The sequence below is a fragment of the Aphelocoma coerulescens genome, chromosome 6, assembly GCF_041296385.1.
Source record: "Aphelocoma coerulescens isolate FSJ_1873_10779 chromosome 6, UR_Acoe_1.0, whole genome shotgun sequence".
NCBI classification, from domain to species: Eukaryota; Metazoa; Chordata; class Aves; order Passeriformes; family Corvidae; genus Aphelocoma; species Aphelocoma coerulescens.
This window is the reverse complement of record NC_091020.1, coordinates 20,248,163-20,270,491: the sequence shown is the minus strand read 5'-3', so window position 1 is coordinate 20,270,491 and position 22,329 is coordinate 20,248,163. Positions and strand designations below refer to the sequence as shown.

The 22,329-nt window shown below is 36.2% G+C and overlaps 1 protein-coding gene across 4 annotated transcripts in view; it reads right to left on the bottom strand.

Moving 5' to 3' along the window:
- PCGF5 (polycomb group ring finger 5) overlaps positions 1-22,329 on the bottom strand; it is a 117,125-nt gene that overhangs the window by 10,314 nt on the left and 84,482 nt on the right. For 3 of the 4 annotated variants that reach the window (XM_069019656.1, XM_069019659.1, XM_069019657.1), the window contains 7 exons: positions 12,791-12,887; positions 9,003-9,058; positions 8,824-8,883; positions 5,495-5,643; positions 4,280-4,378; positions 3,384-3,473; positions 1,430-1,489 (listed from right to left, as the gene is read on the bottom strand). In XM_069019656.1, coding sequence (XP_068875757.1) covers positions 1,430-1,489; positions 3,384-3,473; positions 4,280-4,378; positions 5,495-5,643; positions 8,824-8,883; positions 9,003-9,058; positions 12,791-12,887 — 611 coding nt within the window. The remainder of the gene's footprint in view (positions 1-1,429; positions 1,490-3,383; positions 3,474-4,279; positions 4,379-5,494; positions 5,644-8,823; positions 8,884-9,002; positions 9,059-12,790; positions 12,888-22,329) is intronic. The other variant, XM_069019660.1, reaches the window with a different exon arrangement.

Below are 22,329 nucleotides of genomic sequence, written 5' to 3'. Positions count from 1 at the left end.
TAGCCTATAGGATATTTTCTATAGCATAAAACCCTGGCAAATCTCATTGACTCAGCAGCTGTATGGCCTTAAATATCTCTCTGCCCCCAGACAGAGAAACAAAGGCAATTTAAGGGTTTTTTTTAATTGCAAATTTGGAAATAAAAAGAATTATTACAGAAGCTATCATTAAAACCAGAAATATTTTGCTGCATCCTTCAAATGCAACAGAGATGAAGAAACAAAGATATAGCTCCAGAGACCTATGGGGTTAATAAACATTCCATGACACGTATCACCGGAACTAAATGTGATCACACTTGCAGGGGATTTACAAACTGGAGTGCAGAGAAATCACAAGGTAAACCCAGAGGTGTTAACAGTATCAGGAGTGTTTAGGAGAGAAGACAGGGAGCACCATGTGTAGTCTGCATGTGCAATTAACAAACGTGTATCTGCAGTATCATAAATTACTTGGTCTCTGATTAATTTTTTCTTTGCACAGGATATGACTACCATATTATTTAAATGCTGTTTCACATGGTTTTCACTTTGAGTATATAAATTGTCTCTAGAAGAATACAGATCTAATTGGAAGTGCACACAGGCAGAGACAGAGCAATCACCACACTGAAACTGCCAAGTAAACCAGTGAGTCTCAGTGTTTTAGCAAAAAAAAAAATCACAAAACTGTACAAATAAAATGCACTATGTTGAGACAATTCTAATTATTGAAGGAGGCATGAGTGCAGTAGCTCACTTCCATCACTAGTGGGGAGAGACCCTCTATCACTAGCTCTAATTTTTTACTCTAGACAAAAACAGTATTTCAAACTTGCAAAGTAACTTTTAGAAATCAGTTCAAGTCAAAATTCTCAATGAGGAAATGGAAATACTGTTTCAAATAGTATTGGGAACCAGATGGGTCAGCGAAACTTAGAAATCAGCTTCAGTTTGCAGGTTCTGGAGGTTTTGCTTCTAGAGATTATTCCATTTCTAATTTTAAAAATGTGAAAGGAACAGTTTAGAAAAATCTAACATTTGTTTACTCCATTAAAAAGAACATATGAATCCCCATAAAGAGATGAAACCAGCCTCTTTTCATTCACACTCTTCAGTTTTGATCCCTTGCCGGTGACTGCCCAATGCTGCTTAGTTAGAGGAATGAGACAGGAAGAGGTAGATAATCCTTTGAGGCTGATATGGATATCAACCTGTAGAATGATATCACTCAAAAAAACCACAAACAAAAACCAGCCTAACATAAAGTAAGAGAAACCCTAAGCCCTTTAAATAAAGTTTGTGCTGCAGGAATGAAAATGCTCAGGCCTTGCTCACAGTTTTAGCACTTTGTAGTGAGGAATTATAAAAATTCCACAAGCTGAATTACAATGGAGGTGCTGACAGGACCTTAATGACTGTAATATGTACAGTCGTGAGTGCCTCTTACCTGATAAAAAGTGCCATCCTGTGAGCAGACTTGCGAAGATGAGCAGTTCTGACACCGAAACTGCGAAGGAGATGATTTTCTGATCAGATAAGAGGCATCCACAGCTGGACATACACATTTACCATTTATTGATTTTTTAAAAAAATTTTTAAAGGTAAAGGTTACAATCAACTTGTTTAGAAACAGGAAAGATTTGTTTACTGAATAACATTTTTCCCTTTACTTGTCTACCTCATATAAGGTCCACAGCTATGCCAGTAAAAGCTCATGGCCAATAGTACCAAAGATGAAGCTAATGGATTCACTTGATCTTCATTTGGAAGAAGAGATTGTTAATTAATTAGTATTGCAATTTCATTGAGGTAAACAAAATCATAGAAGCCTAGCTATTACTGGATTTATTACCAGTACAATTAAATTTTTAGAGGTTTTACTCATCTCTGACTTCAGGGGAGTGATTTAGAACTACATAAAAGAGAAGATGAACACATACCTGGCTATGCTGTATGTATAAAAACACAACTTACAAACTTAACCAGGAGCTGTCAGCTCTTGCATTCACTAAATGTTAAAAACTATAGTTCAGAGATTTTTGAAAAATTTTCACCAGTACTAATATCTTTTTGTCAAGATCATAGTTACTGTTGCTTCCAATTTCATGCAGCTGCCAAAAGTCCATCTGTAGGCAAACGCTGCAGGATGAAATGCCGTGAAAAAAATCCATTATCACTGAAATTGTTGCCTCAACACTTCCTACTAGTACAGCCAATGCTAACAAAAATACAAGATGGCAAACCAAACAAACATCCAGTGGTTTCAAGGCAGTGTTGTAAAAAATTCTAGTTAAAGCTCCCTTACTTGCACAATATTGGGGTTTCAGCAATCACCAAATTTCAGAGCAATATTACTTTCAAATTTAATGAATACTTGCCTATATACATTGACCTCCCTAGTTCCTATCAAAATCCATCCGTCTCCCTCCAGCTTCAGATTAAGGTAAAACTTAAGGAAATTTGTGAATTGTTAACTCTACAGTGTGTTTAATCCTCTGTCTTCTCTGTCCATGTCCCAGTGCTTTTTATTCTGAGCACTAGGAAGCTTATAACAAAAAAAGAACAGAGGAAATTTGGAATTTTCTTCAGATCAGCACATTAAGGCATGTTAAATGCTTAACCTTAGCTGCACTCCAATTTAGGCTCCAATAGTAACGATAGACAAACTTGCATATGCTACAAAGCAATAAAAAGTGAAGAACAATCAACAGGCACACACAAACAAATGTATAAAAGAAAGAGAAGAAGAGAGGATATGACTTCTAACCAAAAAAATTAAATATACAAAGCAATACTAAATCAAACTGAGTATCAGTCCTGAAAAAAAAAAGTCTTTTAAAAAGTTAAATACTGCAATTCTAAAATATACGTATGCAGCAAGGAAAACCCATCTGGCTGTTATCTGAATGTTATTGTTACACAGTGTATCTAAAAAGAATAGATGGTATTAACAGAAACAGCAATAAAACAATTAGATTTCACCAATAAATTTTCAGTGTCACTTCCAGTTTATTGACTGAATGAAACAGGTTCTTACTGAAGAACTGCTGGATGCAGATTCCCCAACTATTGTAACTCAAAAGGCCACCAAAAGCAAATTTGCTGAAAAAGAACAAGGGCTTGGGTTTTCAATTACTTGACTTAAAACTCTGAGGAGAACTTGCATGTACACATTTTACATGTGCTATTTTGAAGTTTCAGAATCTACACAATATATGTGCTGCAGGGTTTCACCCATAGGGTTTTACATAAGAAATTCAGAAAACATGCAAAAGGCACTTTTAAATAGGGGTTTTTTTGAAGGGTCATGGAATATATTCTGGCCTAAGATGTGAAAGCATGTATAGTCTCTATAATGAATATACCAAAACATCATTTATCAATAATGTAACAGCATTTACGTTTTCGCCTCTTAGTCTCCATCTTGTCATATAGATGAATTCCATAGTATGATCCTTCCCCATGATTTCTCCGTTGCATAGTACATCCAGCTTAAAATATAACAGAACAAACAGTAAGACAAAGGGATGCAGAATTTTAATGTCTAAATGAACTGCTTAGTGACTCTCCAGAGTTAATCCCTCCACTCCTGTCACCATACAACAATTCCATCAGACATGTATATCAAACCTGAATGAATACAATATGCTGACAAGATGCTATTTTTTACACTGGTATTCAACTGGTATTTTTTCACTCTTGTGTTTTTATTTGAAGTGTGGAGAGAAGGAAGTCTGCTACCAAGGTATGAAATCAGCAGACAAACATTCCCTATATTTAGCTACACTACACAGTATCTGTTTGAAGAGAAAGCCTTGTGCTGTATTTTGAAGGCCATCTTGCTATGCCAGTGCTCTTTCAAACCCAAAGATACAAACCAGAAGTACTGTAATTTTCATTTTAAAAAATAGATTATAAAGAAATTTTTAAAAATTAGTTTAAAAATAATTATAAATTATAAGAAAAATGCACTTCAAAGTATACAGACATTCATTAACTGAAAGCAAAAGACAGGAAAAAAATGATCTTACTGTGAAAAACTTCCAGTTTAAACTGTATTATAGCATCTTACTAGTGCCCACCACTGCAAAGTTTGTCAATATTTTCATTACTAGAGCTATAATGTTTTCTGGTTTTTAGACAGAAAAAAGAGAACAGGCTGAAGAAATAGTCTTGCTTCAGTCTAAATTCCTGCATCCCTGGAAAAAGGGGAAGTGGGTTTAAACATGATTAAATTTCACAGAAATGTATTATGTTGCAGGGAAATAAAATACAAGCATCTTTCTTTCAAATGTACCTCATAGGAACTTGGAAGTTTTAATTTTAAGCTGAGAAACTTTTTGATAGTTCCCACGGTCACTCGAGTAGAACAGCGGATAAATTTCTTCATTAAACCCTAAAGCAACAGCAACAAATCAGAAAAGACATGTTAGAAATTCTGGAAAATGTGAGCAATCTTTAGGGCAAGAACAGCTGTAACTGATACTTTTTTCAATCAGTAACCAGTTTTACTGCACTCTCTTCTAATTCATAACGAATTAGTTCCTTTTTGTTCACTTGTTTTCAAAATTTAAAAGATGACAAGCAAGTTCATTTGACCCATCTCTGGTTCTAAAGACATTTCTAAAAGATACAAAAGGGAGGAAAGACAAAAAACCAAAACCCAGCTACCACCAAAACGATCAAAACGCCCAGAAGTACTTAAATAATTAATGTGTTTGTGTTAGTTATGCTGGGGGTCAAACAAATGTTGCATTCCTTAGAAGAGTTAAGAACCTCCAAAGTTACACATGTAACACAATACACAGAAAATGTAAGTATTTTATTAGAAAAGTTCTTAAATATATTTTTCTTATTATTCTGCTATCTGCAATTTAATAAAATGTTATTAAAATCTAAGGTGATTTCTAAAGATTTTCTAAAGACTTTTTTCTAGACTCAGTATGTTAGGTAATCCCCTTCAGGAACAGAACCCAAATATCCCTAATTCTTAAAACAGCAATTGGCAGGTATTACTCTACACATTTTGCAGACTGAAGTGACCTCCCCAAGGCCATAAACAACATATCAGAGTCAGGTCTACAGCTCAGAAAATCCGGATCCCAGTCATTCAGTGCACAACACATTTGATAAGCAGGTTCATTCTGGCACGTTAAGACAGTGATCCTGAAGGTGTGAGGCAGCTCACCTACAGCTACCTTCATAAGTACCTCTATGGTATGCTGTAATCTGTTGTGTAATGCACTTATATACCATCAAGGCTGTAGACCACAAAACTATAACCCAGACACAAAAAAAATTCCACTGTCACAGATGGATTTCTGTACAGAACTGTATTTTTTACAAAATTCCGAAGATACACTGAAATGCCTCAAACAGAAGGACTAAATAAGTGTGAAGTGGGAACAGGTCACCACATTAAAGTTTATTTTTAATGGTTATGAAATCATTTGGCTCCTGTAAAATGCTATTCTGTCATCAATAACTACAGCACTGTTTGTTTGCTACTCACTTTGACAACATTATCTCCTGACTGCCCATTGTTGCGTAAACAGTCGAGGCAGATTGCAATCTGTGGGTCACTCCTGTGATAGTCTTTATCTTCTTCATTTTCATCACACTCCTCATCTACTTTGGGTTTATCAGCTTTTGGACTTCCATCTGTAAAATAGATCATAAAAGATCATATTATTTAAGTATAAAGTAATTAAAAATCACATATTTGAGAAATAAGGCATTTTATGAGCCATACTTTTTCTTCACATTAAATTTACACAATTCTAACTCAGTGCATTCTTAAACTGACCAATTTAAAAATCTTTGAAAACAAATTTTTACTACTGAAATTTTAATGCAATATGCAAGCAACAGATTTCTATGGAACAGAAAATTAGTCAGTGGACTATATCAGGTATGGCTGTCTACATCTGATATGTCCAATAATTAAAACCCTGCAACTGTGCATGCATCAGGATCACTCAGACACGTAAACCTAGTGTAAGACGTGGCAGTTCACTGACAAACATAATGTTTTTAAAATAAACAATGGAATAACCAATCCCAACATTTGTATACCAAAGTAACACAGCGAATCAATTCCTATTAACTGTCTGTCACAATAATCCAGGGAAGACAAGTTCCTGTAATGTAATCATGAGGTAAATTAAAGCTTAGATTTCATCCACTTTTGACCTGATCTAAGTAATGTCATTGTAAGAACTCCAGGTGTTTCTCCCCAGAAGGATTTTACAGCTATATAGCCATATATTTACTTATTCCCCCTTAAAACCAAAAAATACAAAGAAAAGAGGAAAGCTCTGTGTATTTTTTAGCAGAGCTTATATAAATTACATAATCACATATAATGTGTTATCCCCTTTCACTCATGCTGCTAACATGTTCTATTGGTTCCTTGTTTAAAACTCTAACCCTTTGGAAAAGGAAGCATCTCGTACAGTTTAGCAAGGCTTAGCAAAGTTGAGCACTCAAATGCTAAGACTAGCAAGTACATCTAGATAAGGCTGCAATGTATGTAAATAACAACCATAAAATGGAATAAGTTTCACAGATTTAGAATACAGTATACAATAATCTTATTGTATACATGTGGTTTTATTCTGTATCCCCCACTTACTTATTTTGATTTAAAACAAAGGCTGCTCTCTGTTGGAATAAAACACTATCACAATTAACTGGAATAAGCTGCTTTCACATTTTTAAAAAAACTTTCAGATCAAGTTCTGCTGCTTTCCTACACTTACAAGACTTCTAAAGGAATTTAGAAGAGTTCAGATGAGAAAATAGAACGTAAACTTTAATAAATACCAAGCCATGACTAAGTTTCTTGACACAGTAATTAGTTCCCTTTGTCAGTTTACATATTCTAGATGAGTTTTAAGGTATATTCATTACTTTTCTCTCTTACAGTTTTTAAGTTTTCAGTAATTATAAAAGACTTGTCCCCAAGTCCCTATTAGCTACTGATGCATTTAGTTGAATCTGTATCATACATACATTTTGTTACTATCATCTTCTTAGGAACAGAATTTACAGTATCAAACTAGATTTTTTTTCCTTTTTTTTTTTTTTTTTTCTGAAAGTCCAGGAAGAAAACTCTATTAATTCAGCAGGTGCAGTCTACCTGTCACAAGCATTTGTTCAGTTCAGGCTGGAGAGTACCAATGAATATTTTTTCTCTGTACCATGGTATGTTTCATCTTTCAATTCTTTCTGGCAACCACTCTCCTGGAGTCACCAATGCCTAAGATATGCTTTATTGTTTGGGGGTTTTTTCCTTCTGGTATGTGAAAATTTTAAGTCCTGGGATTTTTTTATAGATCTTAGATGCTTAGGTTGGGAACTGTGCTGTGACCTGTGGCACAGGACATAACTGACAGACTCTTGGACTACAGGGGCAACGTGATTGCAGGGCATGGTATTGACCACTGAAACAGTCTCTTCTAACTGAAATTATTCTCAGCAAATAATTTCTTCCCAGGCAAGATTCTAAATGCTTGTTTATGGCAGAAAATAGTTTAAGTGCTCATAATTTGTCTCAATGAGTTGTCATGACTTTTGAATGGTTTGTAGAGACAAAGTTCCATAGCCCCAGGATACAGTCACTAATGGAGTTGGATACATCTGTAGCTACTAAGAAGTATATTTGGGGAGTTAGAGCTTTCCTCTCATTCAAAAAACAATCCAAGCTCTCACTATCCTTATTAACTCATCTCCATTAGGCTTACCATTAAATCAGGAGAGGAAGGTAAGAACCAGAAAAGTAAGTTGGTGAAAAGTAAGTCACATTCTACAAATTCACAAATTATCTGTTAATTCTTTCTATGTATATAGCAGAATACCATTTTCTAAACAGTCATGAAATGTCTATATCTCACAAAAAATATTCTAAGTATTTTTAAAACTGAACAGGTATGCACTACATAGTATACTGTAGTCAAATAATATAATTTAATCTAAACCGTTCTGCAGCTCTTAATTTATTTATATAATGGAGAAAATAACATTGTCCCTTACAATGGATGCCAAATGCAAATCAACAAAACTTGTGATAAAGAAAATGAAATGTTACAAAGTTGAAAAGAAGACATTATAAAGAAATGAGTGCAGAAGAATATTACAAGATGTTTACTTGACAGTTACCCTTTACTGAAAATAGCTATTTTTTTAACTTAGCAGAGTCTTTCAAAAGTTCTTTAAAATCAAATAGGCTACAGTATTAAAAACCTGATGTCAAACTAAAGGGGCAAAAAACCAGCTGGATGTAGTCCTCACTTAGCACCTCAATACTGCATTTCAAAGTTCATGGGTCAACTACAAAAAATGAAGCAAAACAAACCAACAACCAACCAACCAAAAAGAAACAAACAAACAAAAAAGCATTGTGGAATCTATATAAAACAATTATTTAGCATGTGTGGAAAACTGTTTTACTACTTGTCATAACTAATTCTTGACAACCTCCTACTTAACAGATGGTCAAATTTGGTAACAGAAAGTAATCTGTAAAAACTGTGTGAAAAAAAATCTGTATCTTGCTGTATTAAGAAAATTAAGAATTCAGCTGGACAATTATGGGAGCATTGCAAGTGAGAGCCTAGGGTAATGCAAATAAAAATGATGGTAAAACAGCTAGTGTTTGTTAGCCAACTGGTTAATAGATAAGCAGCAGTATACGAAGGCTCATACCACATTTGCACAGTCACTACAAGTTTTCTGTAGTAGCTTTGAATCCAGTAAAAACAAAATGTACTTGTGTGAGTGAAGAAACCAGTCTTAATAAGCAGTGTTACTTAACATACAGAAGAGGGAAAAAATCATCACCTTGTCCATTTTCTTGAGGTTTGTTTTTCTTCCAAAACTCGATCTCTCTCTGCAGTTCCTCTAGTTAACATCAAAGAACAGTAATGTGAATTTTTAAATCAATATCAGGTATATAATCAGAAACAGCCATATTCCCTCCGCCAACCCAAACAGCTCCCAAAACCAAACGAGAAACTTACGTTCTCGAAGTCCAGGCACCAACTTAAATATAATTTCCTCTAAGGTGTTATCCAGCCTTTCAGAAGGAAAAAATACATTTCACATTAAATGGAAACCAGCATTTACAGTATTTTTAGTGTTTAAATGAAAAAAACATTTGAATAATGAAATGAGTTTCATTTTTCTGGTAAATAATAAATCCTGTCAAAGTCAACTGATTTTAGCTTGAGAGACAACATACATTAAAGCTTATCTCAACCACCTCCTAAATGGATTTATCATAGAAATAACTAAGGCATTTATTTTTTAATATATAAAGAGAAGAATGAAACAAAAGAGAAAAAACATTATACTCTAAAATTTTTGTTTTTTGAATTTGTATTACATGCAAACAATAGTGTTACTAAAAGGAACAGACTGGAAGAGTAGTATCCAATTACCAACAGGGGCAAAGTAGGAGTAAGACTGAATGTTTTTATTGTTGAGGAATGCCTACAATCCATATAAATTGATAACAATTATCTTAGAATAAATATAGGAGTATTCAAGGGTCTCTTTACAGAATTTGTACTTGTACAAAAAGTACAAAATTAGACCCATCACCCGACCATCAAGTTCTGAGACTAGTTCCCTGTGGAATCCATCAGGAGATACAATCATACCATAAGAATATTCATGTTTAAGCTACAACCACAATCCATTCTTAATTGCTGCTTCTTAAGGGGACGACAACAACAACAACAACAAAATCCAGCAGGTGAAACATACCTCCCATAAAACAAAGCAACATAACGAGCACTTTCTCAGAGATAAGAAGGAAATTAAAATTGTAGGGTGTCTGAGTGCTTGATTTCTAATAGATGACAACATAGGTCATCTGTCAGGTCATCAATGTACCAGATGGTTCATCTTGTAGTCTCCTCTGTCAGTATCTAAGGTAACTACAGGGTACTGCTTTCTGTGAGGTTCCCACAGCAGTGCACTGGGAACTTGGGAACATGTCTTAGAAATGGAATTCATTTCACACTGTCAGAAAGCTCCAACCTTCAAAATTTACTCATTAAAAGAAACTAAATAAGGACTTCAAAAAAGAACATCACTGCCTTAATTAAAAATCCCTCTTTTCTTCAGGATGGTATAATACATGCTGGTTTTCCTTCAATTATTTTTGAAAATTCCCGTTTAGCCCTTTCTAATTTACCTTCAATGACCCAGAACAGAAGTCACTGGTAATGCTAAAATAGCAAAAAATCCAGTATACTTTGCAAAGTTACAATGCTAGAAGCAAGAACTGGCTTCCCACTTTAGTCAATGACTTTCTTTTCTTTCAAAAACTAAATAAAAACCCCTTTTTTTTTCTTTACAGAGGATAAATACTGATCAATACTCTGACAAAGGGCAGAAAAAAAAAGCCCTATCTGATCTTTAAGTCCAGGGAAACAAAAATGTTAGGGAAAAATGAAATTTTTACAAGATTCTCAATTTCAGATGCATCTTACAGTGTTCCCATAATCCACATATGTGAGCACTCTGACATAAAAGATTTGTATTTCTGTGACTCACGTCAAACCCATTCCAAAGTGAAACTACTTGAAAAAGGTGGTCTCAGTCATTTAATATGATACTTCCTGTTAATGCTGAAACAAGATTGATATTTTAGAGACACCTCTTTCCACTCCGACATCTTCCAACCATCTTCCAAATCTCCAAACCAGAATGTAAAGAAAGAAGAGCCAAGCATTTCTGTCAGCTTAGTATAGCTCCTTTTTTCACCTCTTCTATAATACTGAATGAGTTATAAGATCAATACTCTCTGATAATTGTCAGCAAATGCGAACCAAACCAAGACTATTGCTCAGGAAAACTTGCATGCACAGGAGTATGCTAGCAAGAGAAAAAGAAGTCTGCCTTTGTGACATTGTCAACACAGATCCTATTGAGTACTGATGCTGCAGAATTCTGCTAAATCAGAAAAGGGAATCCTTAAAACTTAACACTCTTCCTACATTTTCATTTTAGAGCTCAATGTTGAATTTCAGGCTTACTCAATTTCAGACTTAGTCTGGTAGTTACAACAGACCCTAAGTGCTGCCAACTACGAGATACATGTAAAAAGCTCACATAGTTATGAAGTTACTCAGAACTGAGTTTAGAAGTACTTTATAAAGCTTATCTGAGAGATCTTAGTTACTACTATGTGGTGTTCACATGATTTCTCAGAAAATGACTGCATTCCTTAGCAACGATGGCGCTGATCTCTATGGTCAGAGTGTAAGACTTGTATTAAGTTATGCAGGCAACAGCCAGGAAAGATAATTCCATTGCACTGCTCATGTGCTCTTCTGATTATTAGTTTAGCAAATGTTTAAAGTTGGTCCATAAAATACAACCAGGAAACTACTAACTATATGCATTTTCTTGGCAAAGGGACCAAATGATTCAAAAAGGAATTTCAGGAAATAATTGCATAGAAAATACCTCTTCCCACATTTGGGGCTTGTGCTCTCAACTTTCCTCACCCATCTATAATTTCCTGCTCAAAGGACATTATTTGTTTACTAAACATCTACTACATGTTTCAGAAAATGCATCTTTCATCTCATGTGAAGTGGTCCCACCAGAATAAAAGAAATATTTCTAAATGCTTTTGTTTTCAGCTTATTAGTAGCCTATAGCATGTTCTGTTATGACTCACACAGCACCTCAAAAACTGACAGGAAATCAGAAAAATACTTACAGTAAACACCTACATAAACCTGCTCAGCCCTATCCTTCCAAAAAACATTCAGATGATAAAGACTTAGGCCAATCACATTCTTTCCAGTTGCTGAATTCAATCTCTCTCAGTTTCCCTCTTTGTACATAACTGAAGTATGGGAATGGTTATGCACACACGGATCAGTCAAAAATCAGAGCAATGTATGAAAAATTGTAACAAAAACAATGGCACCAGGAAATAATACCAAGCCTAGTAAATTCCAGATGTAAATTTATATTTTTACATTAATTTAAGTCCTCATAAGTTCACAACAGTATTACAAAATAATAATACTGGGGGATGAGGTGGAGGTAGAGTTGGGAGTGAGGGTAGGGAGTGCCTTCATCACTCTAGGAAAACATGAAGTTCTTCCACTTATGATGACATTTCTTGATTTCTCTATCTTATGAGATGTCTATCATCTTTTCTTTCAACATAACAGCACTAAAAGTGAATCCAGAATTTCAGGAAAAATATTTGTTTTTGAAAAGATGTGTTACTGTGATATAAAGAAAAATCTCAAGAAAAGGTATTTGTAATGTAAAAAAAATTTTCATTAATGTCTTTACATTAATCTCACAGCAGATTTCAATCAGACTGGCAGACCTATGCCCTGAAAAACATTGGTTTTTGCATGATTCATTTTCTATATTGCTCTAAGAAGAAAAAAATTGCCATGTGGTTTGGAATGCCCTAAATAATTTGAAAAAAGAAACACTAGCATTTAATTTCATGTAAAGAATAAAAGGTATCTAGTTCATTTATTTGTTTAATAGAAACATTAAAATGCTTTTTTTTAAAACTTGTACAATATAATCACTCTTTCTTTGTCTTTCCCTTATGTTTCCTCCTTTTATTACATCTGAAAAAACTCAGTTTAGACTTCAGTGGGAGCTGAGAAGATGACAACCTACATGGCTTAGAACAGTTAATATATGCATTAGAAAAATAAACAAAACGATTAATTCGCTTATAGGATAAAGATGTTAAGATTTTTTTCTTTTTCTGTTGTTCTTTCATTTCAGCAAATATTGTGAAATAGCATCTTACCTTAACATTTCTAGTGGATTGGTCTCATGCACTTGGTTGCCACACCTGGGACAGTCATTGCTGTCTTCAAAGTGTTGAACGATACAAGTCTTACAAACTAAGAGAAAGGAAAAAAAAAAGGAAAAAACAACTTGAAAAGATCTAAATAATATTGCTCAAGTATGACCTAATGATACCTGGTAGCTACTTCATGCATCAGAAGTGAATGAGTATTATCTTAAAGTAAATAATTGCAATGTATCTTATCTTGTTCCTCAAAACCTTAGTTCTGCTCTGCTGAGACACCAAGGTCAGCAGCACAGGTTGGACAAGCACTGCTTTAAATTATGAGATATTTTTCCTACTTAGAATTCTCCCAGAATCATAACATGTGAAGCCCATAGCCTGTACCACCTTAAAGAACAGGTTCTCTCAGAGAGCATGTGCTGGGGAGCTTCAGCCCAGCAGAGCCCACCATCACCTCAGCTGATCTGAAAAGGACCTACATACATCACTTCTGTTCCAGTGGTGTTGCTTGCAGCTGAAAATACTGGTTCAAGTACTCATTGTAAGAGGAAAGTTCACAGAAATTGTACACAGGTTCAAAGTGTTTCCCTTTTGACACAGTGCTTTCCAAAGCAATGACAGAATTTAATATTTGAATCAACATTTAATATTTGAATCTTCCAATGAAAAATCAGGATCATAACCATTGCAAGTATCAACAAACTCAAACCAAAACCAATGTGAATTTAAAAAACAATGAACTGAAAGTAAACTAAACAAGGTGCTACACTACTGTTGCTTCCAAATGATTAATTACAGACTCCAGATTTTAATGTCATTAATAAGAAAATGGAAGCCAAGATGATGAGAACAAATATGCCTGCTATTATTACTGCACTACACTGTTCTGGACAGAGATACACTCTACCCTCTGCTTATTATTAATTCACCTACACTGAAATAAGAACTGCAAATTCATCAGTAAATGGACTGAAAAAATAAATGGACTGCTGTGATTGCAATATGCTTTCTGCTGAAACACTGTAATTTCTTTCATCAATTACCTAAAGAAGTATGAACATCTCTAAACAAGCTGGTAAATCCTAATTATAAGACAACTTCAGGAATCTTGAAATTCAACAAACAGAGCCTGTATTTGTATTTGCCTTAGAATGCTCAGAAGAGTTATGTCAAATCAGCTGATGCTGATAATGCACACATTAAACCTCCACATAGGTGTTTCTTCCAACTGCTTTAAAACAGTAACTTAAAGACATTAACTTCACAGCCCAAGTTTCTCAAGGAATTGTGAAATAACACTTCTGTCAGTTGAGCTTTTCAGCAGCAGCACCTGATAGCTCATAATCCTGGTATCTATATTGTGCTGAATACACTGCTTCTGTCAGGAGAAAGTGTATGGGTTAGTGGTGGCTGATGACAATACTGATGAGAACCACCACGGTAAGAGTCATCTGCTATCTCAGAAATGTCATTAGTTGGAAACCCCAATTTAAAGAGTGTGGGGGTAAAGGGTTGAGGAGCAAGTATGATGATGAAATTGTGAAGTCTAACACAGATGCAAATTATGGTCATTTGGAAATTCAGCTGAAAGTCACTGAGGTAAGTAACAAAAGGGTTTGGTTTACTCTAGACCTCTTCTAACTTGACTTCATAGAAACTGAGCTTAAAGATAACTTTTTTTCAATGGAGTTTCATCTGATAACTCCCATAATAAAGGAAGGAGCTAGTCTTTATTTTTTAAATTTTTTTGGTAAGCCTTCTGTCTGGCATAAACAGCAACATCTCTATGGAGTCTTTCTAGCCTGACACCAACTTAAAATGATAAAGAATAAACAAAGTGGAAGAAGTCGTAAAAATGTAACTGGAATTGATCGGTATTTTGGAATTGATAAGCTCAACCCCTAACCTTCTCTTATTTGGAAAGTGGCCAGGCTGGATGAGGCTCTGAGCAACCTGAACTAGTGGAGGGTGTCCCTGCCCACGGTAGGGGGGTCAGAACTAAGGGTCTGTTCCAGCCCAAACCATTCCATGATTTTTTTTTGCAATGGAGACTCAGAGAATTAGCACAAAAATTATTCAAAAGGAGAAGGAGCTTCGTATCAATACCAGAGTGACTTAGTTTTTTTTCCATAAGCAACTAGAATTAGCCTCCTTCTGAAAGAATTTCCTTGCATTTTAGGAAAACTTTCTGAAATTCTTAAGAGAATTTAATTCCCTTCACTTGCTCTCAGGATCTCTGCTCCACTCATGTCAGAGAAGTTCTTGAAGTCTTGAAGAGATGACATTGGTCGTACTGCTTTGAAAAGGACTCATTGATTTGTCTTGTAAAGATATTTTAAATTTGGGCTTCCTAGTTTTATTGTTTTGTTTTCCAAACTAAAGACAAATATGGCCTATCTGAGCTATAGCTTTCATTTACATCTAGAAGAAATCGGAAATTTACTATTCAGTAGAACTCCATGCCATGGGATCAATAACTAACACACTTATTTAAGTCAGATAATTGATTCCATAGAACCTCCCAAACACTAAACACTGCTAAACATAAAGCATCCTAATGTCCACAATAATGTAACTTGAAAAAATATTTATAATATAAACCAATCTATGGAAAGGAACTGAATTCCTCACTCTGAATATATTTTTGTGCTCTCTTTATACCCTTTTTTTTGAGAGGAGATGACACCCTTGGAAGGTATGCACAGTCCAAGAAAGGACCTAATGATTAATGAAGAGTTCCATTTCCAGTGTCAGAAAGGCCTTTGAGTAGAACATATACAGAGGAAGCATCATAAGGAACCAAGCAGTCCAGTCCTATATGGATGTTTCCCTATGCCAACAAACACACAGATCTGGATCATGTGTTTGTACAGCCAGCTCAATGCCATAAAAATCCCTTGAAATTGTAAATCAATACTGTAGTAATATAAAATAACTTTTGCTTTTTCTCATGTAGACCTAAGGTGCTATGAGGATTTGCCCACCAACACTAAATGTGATTTACCACCAGCAATGTAAAGGTAAAAAATACACATAAATTCTAGCATGCAAGAATAACGATCTGATACATGATACTCCTAGTGGGATCATCAACCAGTATTTTCCTGTATGACAGGTATAATCATCCTCTGTTACTCTCAATGTAAAACACTGAACTTTTTTCAAAGCCTATCTCTTTGCAGTTTCAGAAAATGGGATAAAATCTCAGTATTGGGTGAAAAAGCCAAAAGGGAATCTTTAAACACAATTAAATTACAAATATAGTTAATTCATTAGGGAAAAAACCAAACTCCAACCCAAAACCCTTTAACACTTTCAGTACAGATTAACAAAGTAACACGGTTTAATTTGCTTTACTGTAGGTCATGGTAAGGCAGCAAACAGGCAAAAGAAAACTGCTTAACCAAAATGTACAGTTTGCAGAATTTTGAGCTATATGCTACACATGCCACTGAAATGAGAACCTGAATTTCATAGTTGCACGATGACATTTCAGATGAGACACAATAAAAGTTAAACTCACAGAAGATGACTTACCACAGCTGATAAAAGTACTTGTGTGACATATGCTAATTAGCTGGCAACCATAACAATGCTGTTTTCCAATATAGAGATATCTGGTTCACACATTCTTTCAGATCTTTGTAATCAGATGAAAAATACAGATAGAAGTGTCAAGACTGTGCTGTATGTCACAAACAAACAAAAAAAGTACATGCCTTATGCATATCTACATACCTATGTATCCCTCCAGGTTACTGTTTAAATGTTGATTAATGAGGTACCTAAATAAAACTTCATATTGCATTTTTAAAATAAAATATTCTACAAGATAAAGTTTAATTAGTTAATTGTGGTACAAATTCTTTGTCAGAACTCATCCTTTGAATTCTTCCAAGGATCTCCTCTCTCCAAGTTAATCACTCTGATTCAGTGAGCAAAGGAAGGGCACAGGATATGCACAGCTAGTGGAACATCAAACCCATCTCAGTGATGGCACAGAGGTGTAACGAGTCATTTTGTATGTTTACAGAAGTATTTAATTATCTACCTTAAGCCTACTTTAAAAGCACTTACTTTTAGGGAAAGTGTTTGCTTAAAAACAGGACAGAAAACTTCAATTCACTTAACCATCCTTTTCAGAACTATACAAGTGGGACTACTCCACTCTTAATTACAATTACCAGACACAGTCAAACTGGATTCTCTTCTGTTAAAAAGGAGAGAGAATTTCAGTATGTGATGACCAAGAAAGACTTTATGTGTTGAAAACTATTTCAAAATAACATTTAGGCCCTGCTACATGCCATTGACTAATGCTTCTGCAGGAGAAGGAGTCTGAAAGCAGCTCAGCTCGCTTGTCTGAGGGTGAGAAATTTTGCTGCAGTAAAGGTTTTTTGCTGTCTTCTCTTGACAGCATAGGTTTTTAGCAAAATTTGAAAACCACTCTGGTTGAAAGATTATTTGATATTGAAAATTATATCTCTGGTAAATTTCCTGCCGGGAAGGACATTTCTGAAAGTTCCTAGACTGCCTTGGTTGGCAATTTCTTAATACAAATATTAGAGAAACCAACTAGGAGTAATGCACCCTTTGATCTCCTGTTCATAAACAGGGAAAAGCTGGTGACAAAAACAGCCACAGAGGGCAAGATTTGTCTTGTGGTGAGTTGATCATCTTGAGGAAGGATACACTTACACAGCACAGTTAGGATTCTGAACTTCAGGAGATGGGACTTCAGCTTGTTTAAGCAACTGCTCATCAGATTTTCCCAAGGAGACTATCATTAGAAAGAAACTTAGGAGAGCTGGCTGGGCTATACAGTCCACTGTACAGGGAATTTTGTCAGAAGAACTGCTTAGTGAACAAGAATTCCTTAATGCGCATGGTTCCTAATTAATCCACAAAAGTAGATCATATTAGAAGTGGAAACAAGGACGGGAAACAAAAGGATATAAAATCACTACTCTGGCACTTAGAGACAAAAGAAGGAAAGTCAAGGCCCAGCCATAGCTAAAACTAATGAGAGACATGAGGGAATTGTGTAAGTATGCTAGCAGCTGAAGGAAGCTTAGACAAAATGTGGCTGTTAATGAATGAGGGAAACAACTCAGGCATAGCTTATATAGAGAGGTTTGAAATCCTCAGTATCTTTTTGCCTTGGTCTTCACAGGTAGAGCTTGATCCCAGATCTCCCTGCATACCAGCATGATTTGGGAAGGAGAGGGATGATCAACGACCAAGGAGTAGCAGGTTAGAGCTTACTGAGAAAGACTGCATGTATTTAAATCTACAGGCCAGGTAGGATTCACTAAGATGTAAGCTTATCACCATAATCATGGTGATTATGAGAGGTACCTGATGACTGGAAAAGGGTAGTGTGTTACGCCCACCTTTAATAAAGAGGGGAAGGATGACCCAGGGAAGTACAGCTAAACAGCCTCCTCTAGCTCATGGAGAAGAGGGCAGATTACATCATGTCCCTTGGAGTCAATTTCCAACTATGTGAGGGACAAAAATGCAATCAGGAAGTGGCAATAGCAATTGCCAAAAGTAGATCATGCTTTAGGCTGGCAGGTGATGTAATAACAGCTTGTACCATTTGAACAGCAGCTACTGGAGTGACGGAGCCCGTCTTCTTGGGAGTGGCAAATTGTACCACGAGGAGCAATGGTCACATGTTGACATTTGGCAGGACATTCAGAAAAACTAGATAAAGACTGTAGCACTGGAAATGGTTATTGAGAGAGGCTGTGGAGACTCCATGCTTGGAAATTCAAGTGTCAACTACACAGAGACATGGCTTGACCTGGTAGAGCATTGGAAATTAACCTGCCTCCTGCATGAAGTTGGCCTAGACAACCTCCAGATGTCCCTTTCAATCAACATTTCTACGATTGTGTAAACAGCCTGTTATTTTCTAAGATACTAAAGAATGTTCTTGAGGAAAGTTTATTTTTCAAGTTTTGTAAGTGCACACTCTACTAAACAACGGAGTGACTCAGGAGACAGACGATGGGACATGCCCTTTAGCTCACATCCAGCCTTCTTCCATCAGTAGTTCTTAAACATCCTTGACAACTGTGTAACAGACTGGAATAAAAGGTCTCAGTCCATAAGACAAAACCATTCTGTTGGAAGTAGCAAAAAAGAAATGAAGTACTGAATTTGCAGACTAAGTAATTTTGCAGTAACATAACCATTTCCTTCCCAACAGAGATAGGAAAGTCTGCACTTCTGCTACCCGAGTTGCACTTAGGTTTCCCCGTGAATAGTGGAGTTATCTGTCCAACATTTTCAAAAGCCCCATCAGAAACATCTCCTATTGAAAAGGCACTCATTTCTCAGAGCAAAACTTTACTTAATATTTTCAGCAGTACAGAATAGGTGAATTAGCTGCTAATTCCCTGCTTTGGTTACCACTGATCACATTAGTTCCCCTATGATCACTGGAGAACATCTGTGTCAATACATGCTTTTCATCTTGTCCAGAGTAATACACTGTACTCCCAGTATCTAATGAATTTATGCTGCTTCTTCAACCACTAATATCTGCAGATTTAGATCATTTGTACAACACTGTTTTCAATTAAAGCAATTAGCAAGTACAAGACAAATAACAAAGGACAGTTAAAATCATTGTATTCTGTGGTATTTGGACAATACTGAAGAATCATGCCTGTATGGTACCATACCTGCACTTGAAAAAAAAATTACAACTTAAAAAGATTAAGTATTTTCTGCAAGTATAAGATAATTTATCAGAGTACCTTCCTGAATTCTGCCATCACCTTTTCTTCTGAGACATAAGATTTGCATTTTCAAAATTTTTTCAAGTTTTTATTTTCCTTTCCATTATTGTAAGCTTTGTATTCTGGCAACTAAAACTAGACTTTGCTTTAAAGAAACACCACCTTCTTTCCTGCATTTCTACATAACTCAAACATGTGGTAGTTCTTCTGCGAGGAGACCTGTGTAAGTACATGGCAGCTCAGTAAAATTCACCTGCTCTAACCTGGGAACTAGGCTGTAACAGAGCAGGCTCAGTGAAGAGCTCACAAACTACAAAAGAACAAAAGAAGCAGATGCTGCTGAGAAGACAATGCTCCTTCTGCCATTATTCTTTTGTAACAGGAGCAAAAGTAAATAAACAAATAAATTACACAGACAAAAAGATACCATAATAAAAGCATTTTTTTCTTACATCTGATTTCTGATGTAAATATTTTCCTCTCACCCCAATCTTTTAAAAAGTTACTAATGCTCATTAAACTTCAACCATAAAAAATTAGCTTATACTGGAATTTTTCCAGTTTCTTAAAAGGGAAAGAGAATTTAATAATATATTTACCTCTCTCTGAAAAATTTACCTCTGTTAAGTACCTCAGTCTTTCCTGATTCTTTGTCACTATTTTCCCTCTGTATCCAATAAAGGATGAAGATCCTCCTTAGCACTCCTTTTCTTGATAATGTATTTATAGAAACATTTTTAATTGTCTATTATGGCAGTAGACAGATTAAGTTCTGGTTGGGCTTTGGCCCTTCTAGTTTTCTCTCTTCATAACTTCACAATATCCTTGCAGTCCTTCTGGGTTGACTACCCCTTCTTTCAAATTCATAAACTCTACTTTTCTTACTAAGTTCCAGACAAGGCTTTCTGTACAGACAGGCTGGTCACCTTCCCTGCCAGCTCATCTTTCTGTGCATGGGGACAATCTGCTCCTGTGCCTTTAGGATTTCCTTCTTAAAGCACATACAGCCTTCCTGGACTCTTCTGCCCTTAAGGACTGCCTCCCAAGCGACTCCATCAACCAAGCTCCAAAATCCGCCCTCCAGAAGTCCAGGGAAGTGGTTCTGCTAAATGCCCTCCTTACTTATCCAAGAATTGAAAACTATCTTTTTGTTACTGCTGTGCCCAAAGACGTCCTCCAACTGTCACAGCACCCACCAGTCCTTCTCTGCTCACAAACAGCAGGTCCAGCACGGCCTCACTCAACAACTATGTCACGAAGTTATCTTCCACCCACTCCAGGAACCTCCTAGACTGTCTTCTCTCTGCTATTTCCAGCAGGGATCTGGCAAATTGAAGTCTCCCTCTAAAACAAGTGCTAGTGATTGTGAGACTTCCCTCAGCTGCTTATCAAATGTTTCATCTGCCTCTTCATTCTGGTTATGTGATCTGTAACAGACTCCCACCATGGTACCTGCCTTGTTGGCCATTCCCCCCAATTCTTACCCATAAACTCAACTCTATCATCACCATCACTAAATTCTAGACACTCAAAACACTCCCTTGACACACCTGGTGCTACTCCACCAGTTCTCCTTCCTTGCCTATCCCTTCTGAAGAGTTTTATAGCCATCCACTGCAGCCCTCCAGTTGTGTGAGTTATCCCACCATGTTTCTGTGATGGCCACTGTGTCACAGTTTTCCTGCTGCACAATGGCTTCCATTATTTTAATTCTCTCTGTACTTCAGACAGTAGGGATGGAATACCAAATTGTAAAAATTAACAGTGAAGATAACAACTGCAAGAACAGCACTGCACAGAAATGACTGGAAATGCCAAGACGAGACTTTTAATTGATATTTATTAAAGGTTTAAAATGGGAAATCTACCAGAAGACATACAGTTCCCCTTACTCTTCTTTTAGAAGACTTCAAATACTATTTGAAAAGATGCCAAATTCTCAAGAAGGTCCAGTGAAACTACTGCCTATTCAGGAATAAATGTAAAAAAAGTCAAGCATGTAAATAAGCCTCTGAAAGTAAGATGACAGAGTTTGACAGGACCATTCATACATTTAATATAATTCATACATGCCAATGTTTCAGATGTAGTAGGAGCAGAAGACAAACTTTTAATGCGATAGTTTGAAAGAGATCTACTCCCTAAGTAAATATTTTGCCACCTTTCATGTATTTCTCTGCGTTGTGCCATGGAACTCATTAGAGAGATGTGTGCCAGTTCTGACCGAACTAGTGTACCCATCATACACACTGCCAACAGATACGTCAGCTTAAGTTTCAGAAGCATGGCTGTATTATCAAATAAGCACACCTAACCCAATGATCTCATCTGTAATCAGACAGGCCACAGTGATACAAGGTTGGTGTTAGAGCCAGCACAATCACCACTAGGCTTAGGGGAAACAAAAGGGTCTCTGTACTCTGCAAGGTGTTCAGCAGAGCTGACATACCCTCACAGAATGGGTCAGGTTGGAAGAGACCTGGTCTTCTGGTCCAACCTCTCTGCTCAAGCAGGGCCATCCCAGAGCACGTGGCACAGAATTACATCTGGACTGTTCTTGAATATCTCCAGTGAGGCAGACTCCACACCCTCTCTGGGCAATCTGTTCCAGTGCATGGTCACCCATACAGAAAAGAAGTTCCTCCTCATGTTCAGGTGGAACTTCCTGTGCATCAGTTTCTGCCCATAACCTCTTGTTCTATTGGCTGGGACCACTGAGCAGAGCCTGGCTCCATTCTCTTGACACCCACCCTTTAGATATATACACACCTTAATGAGGTC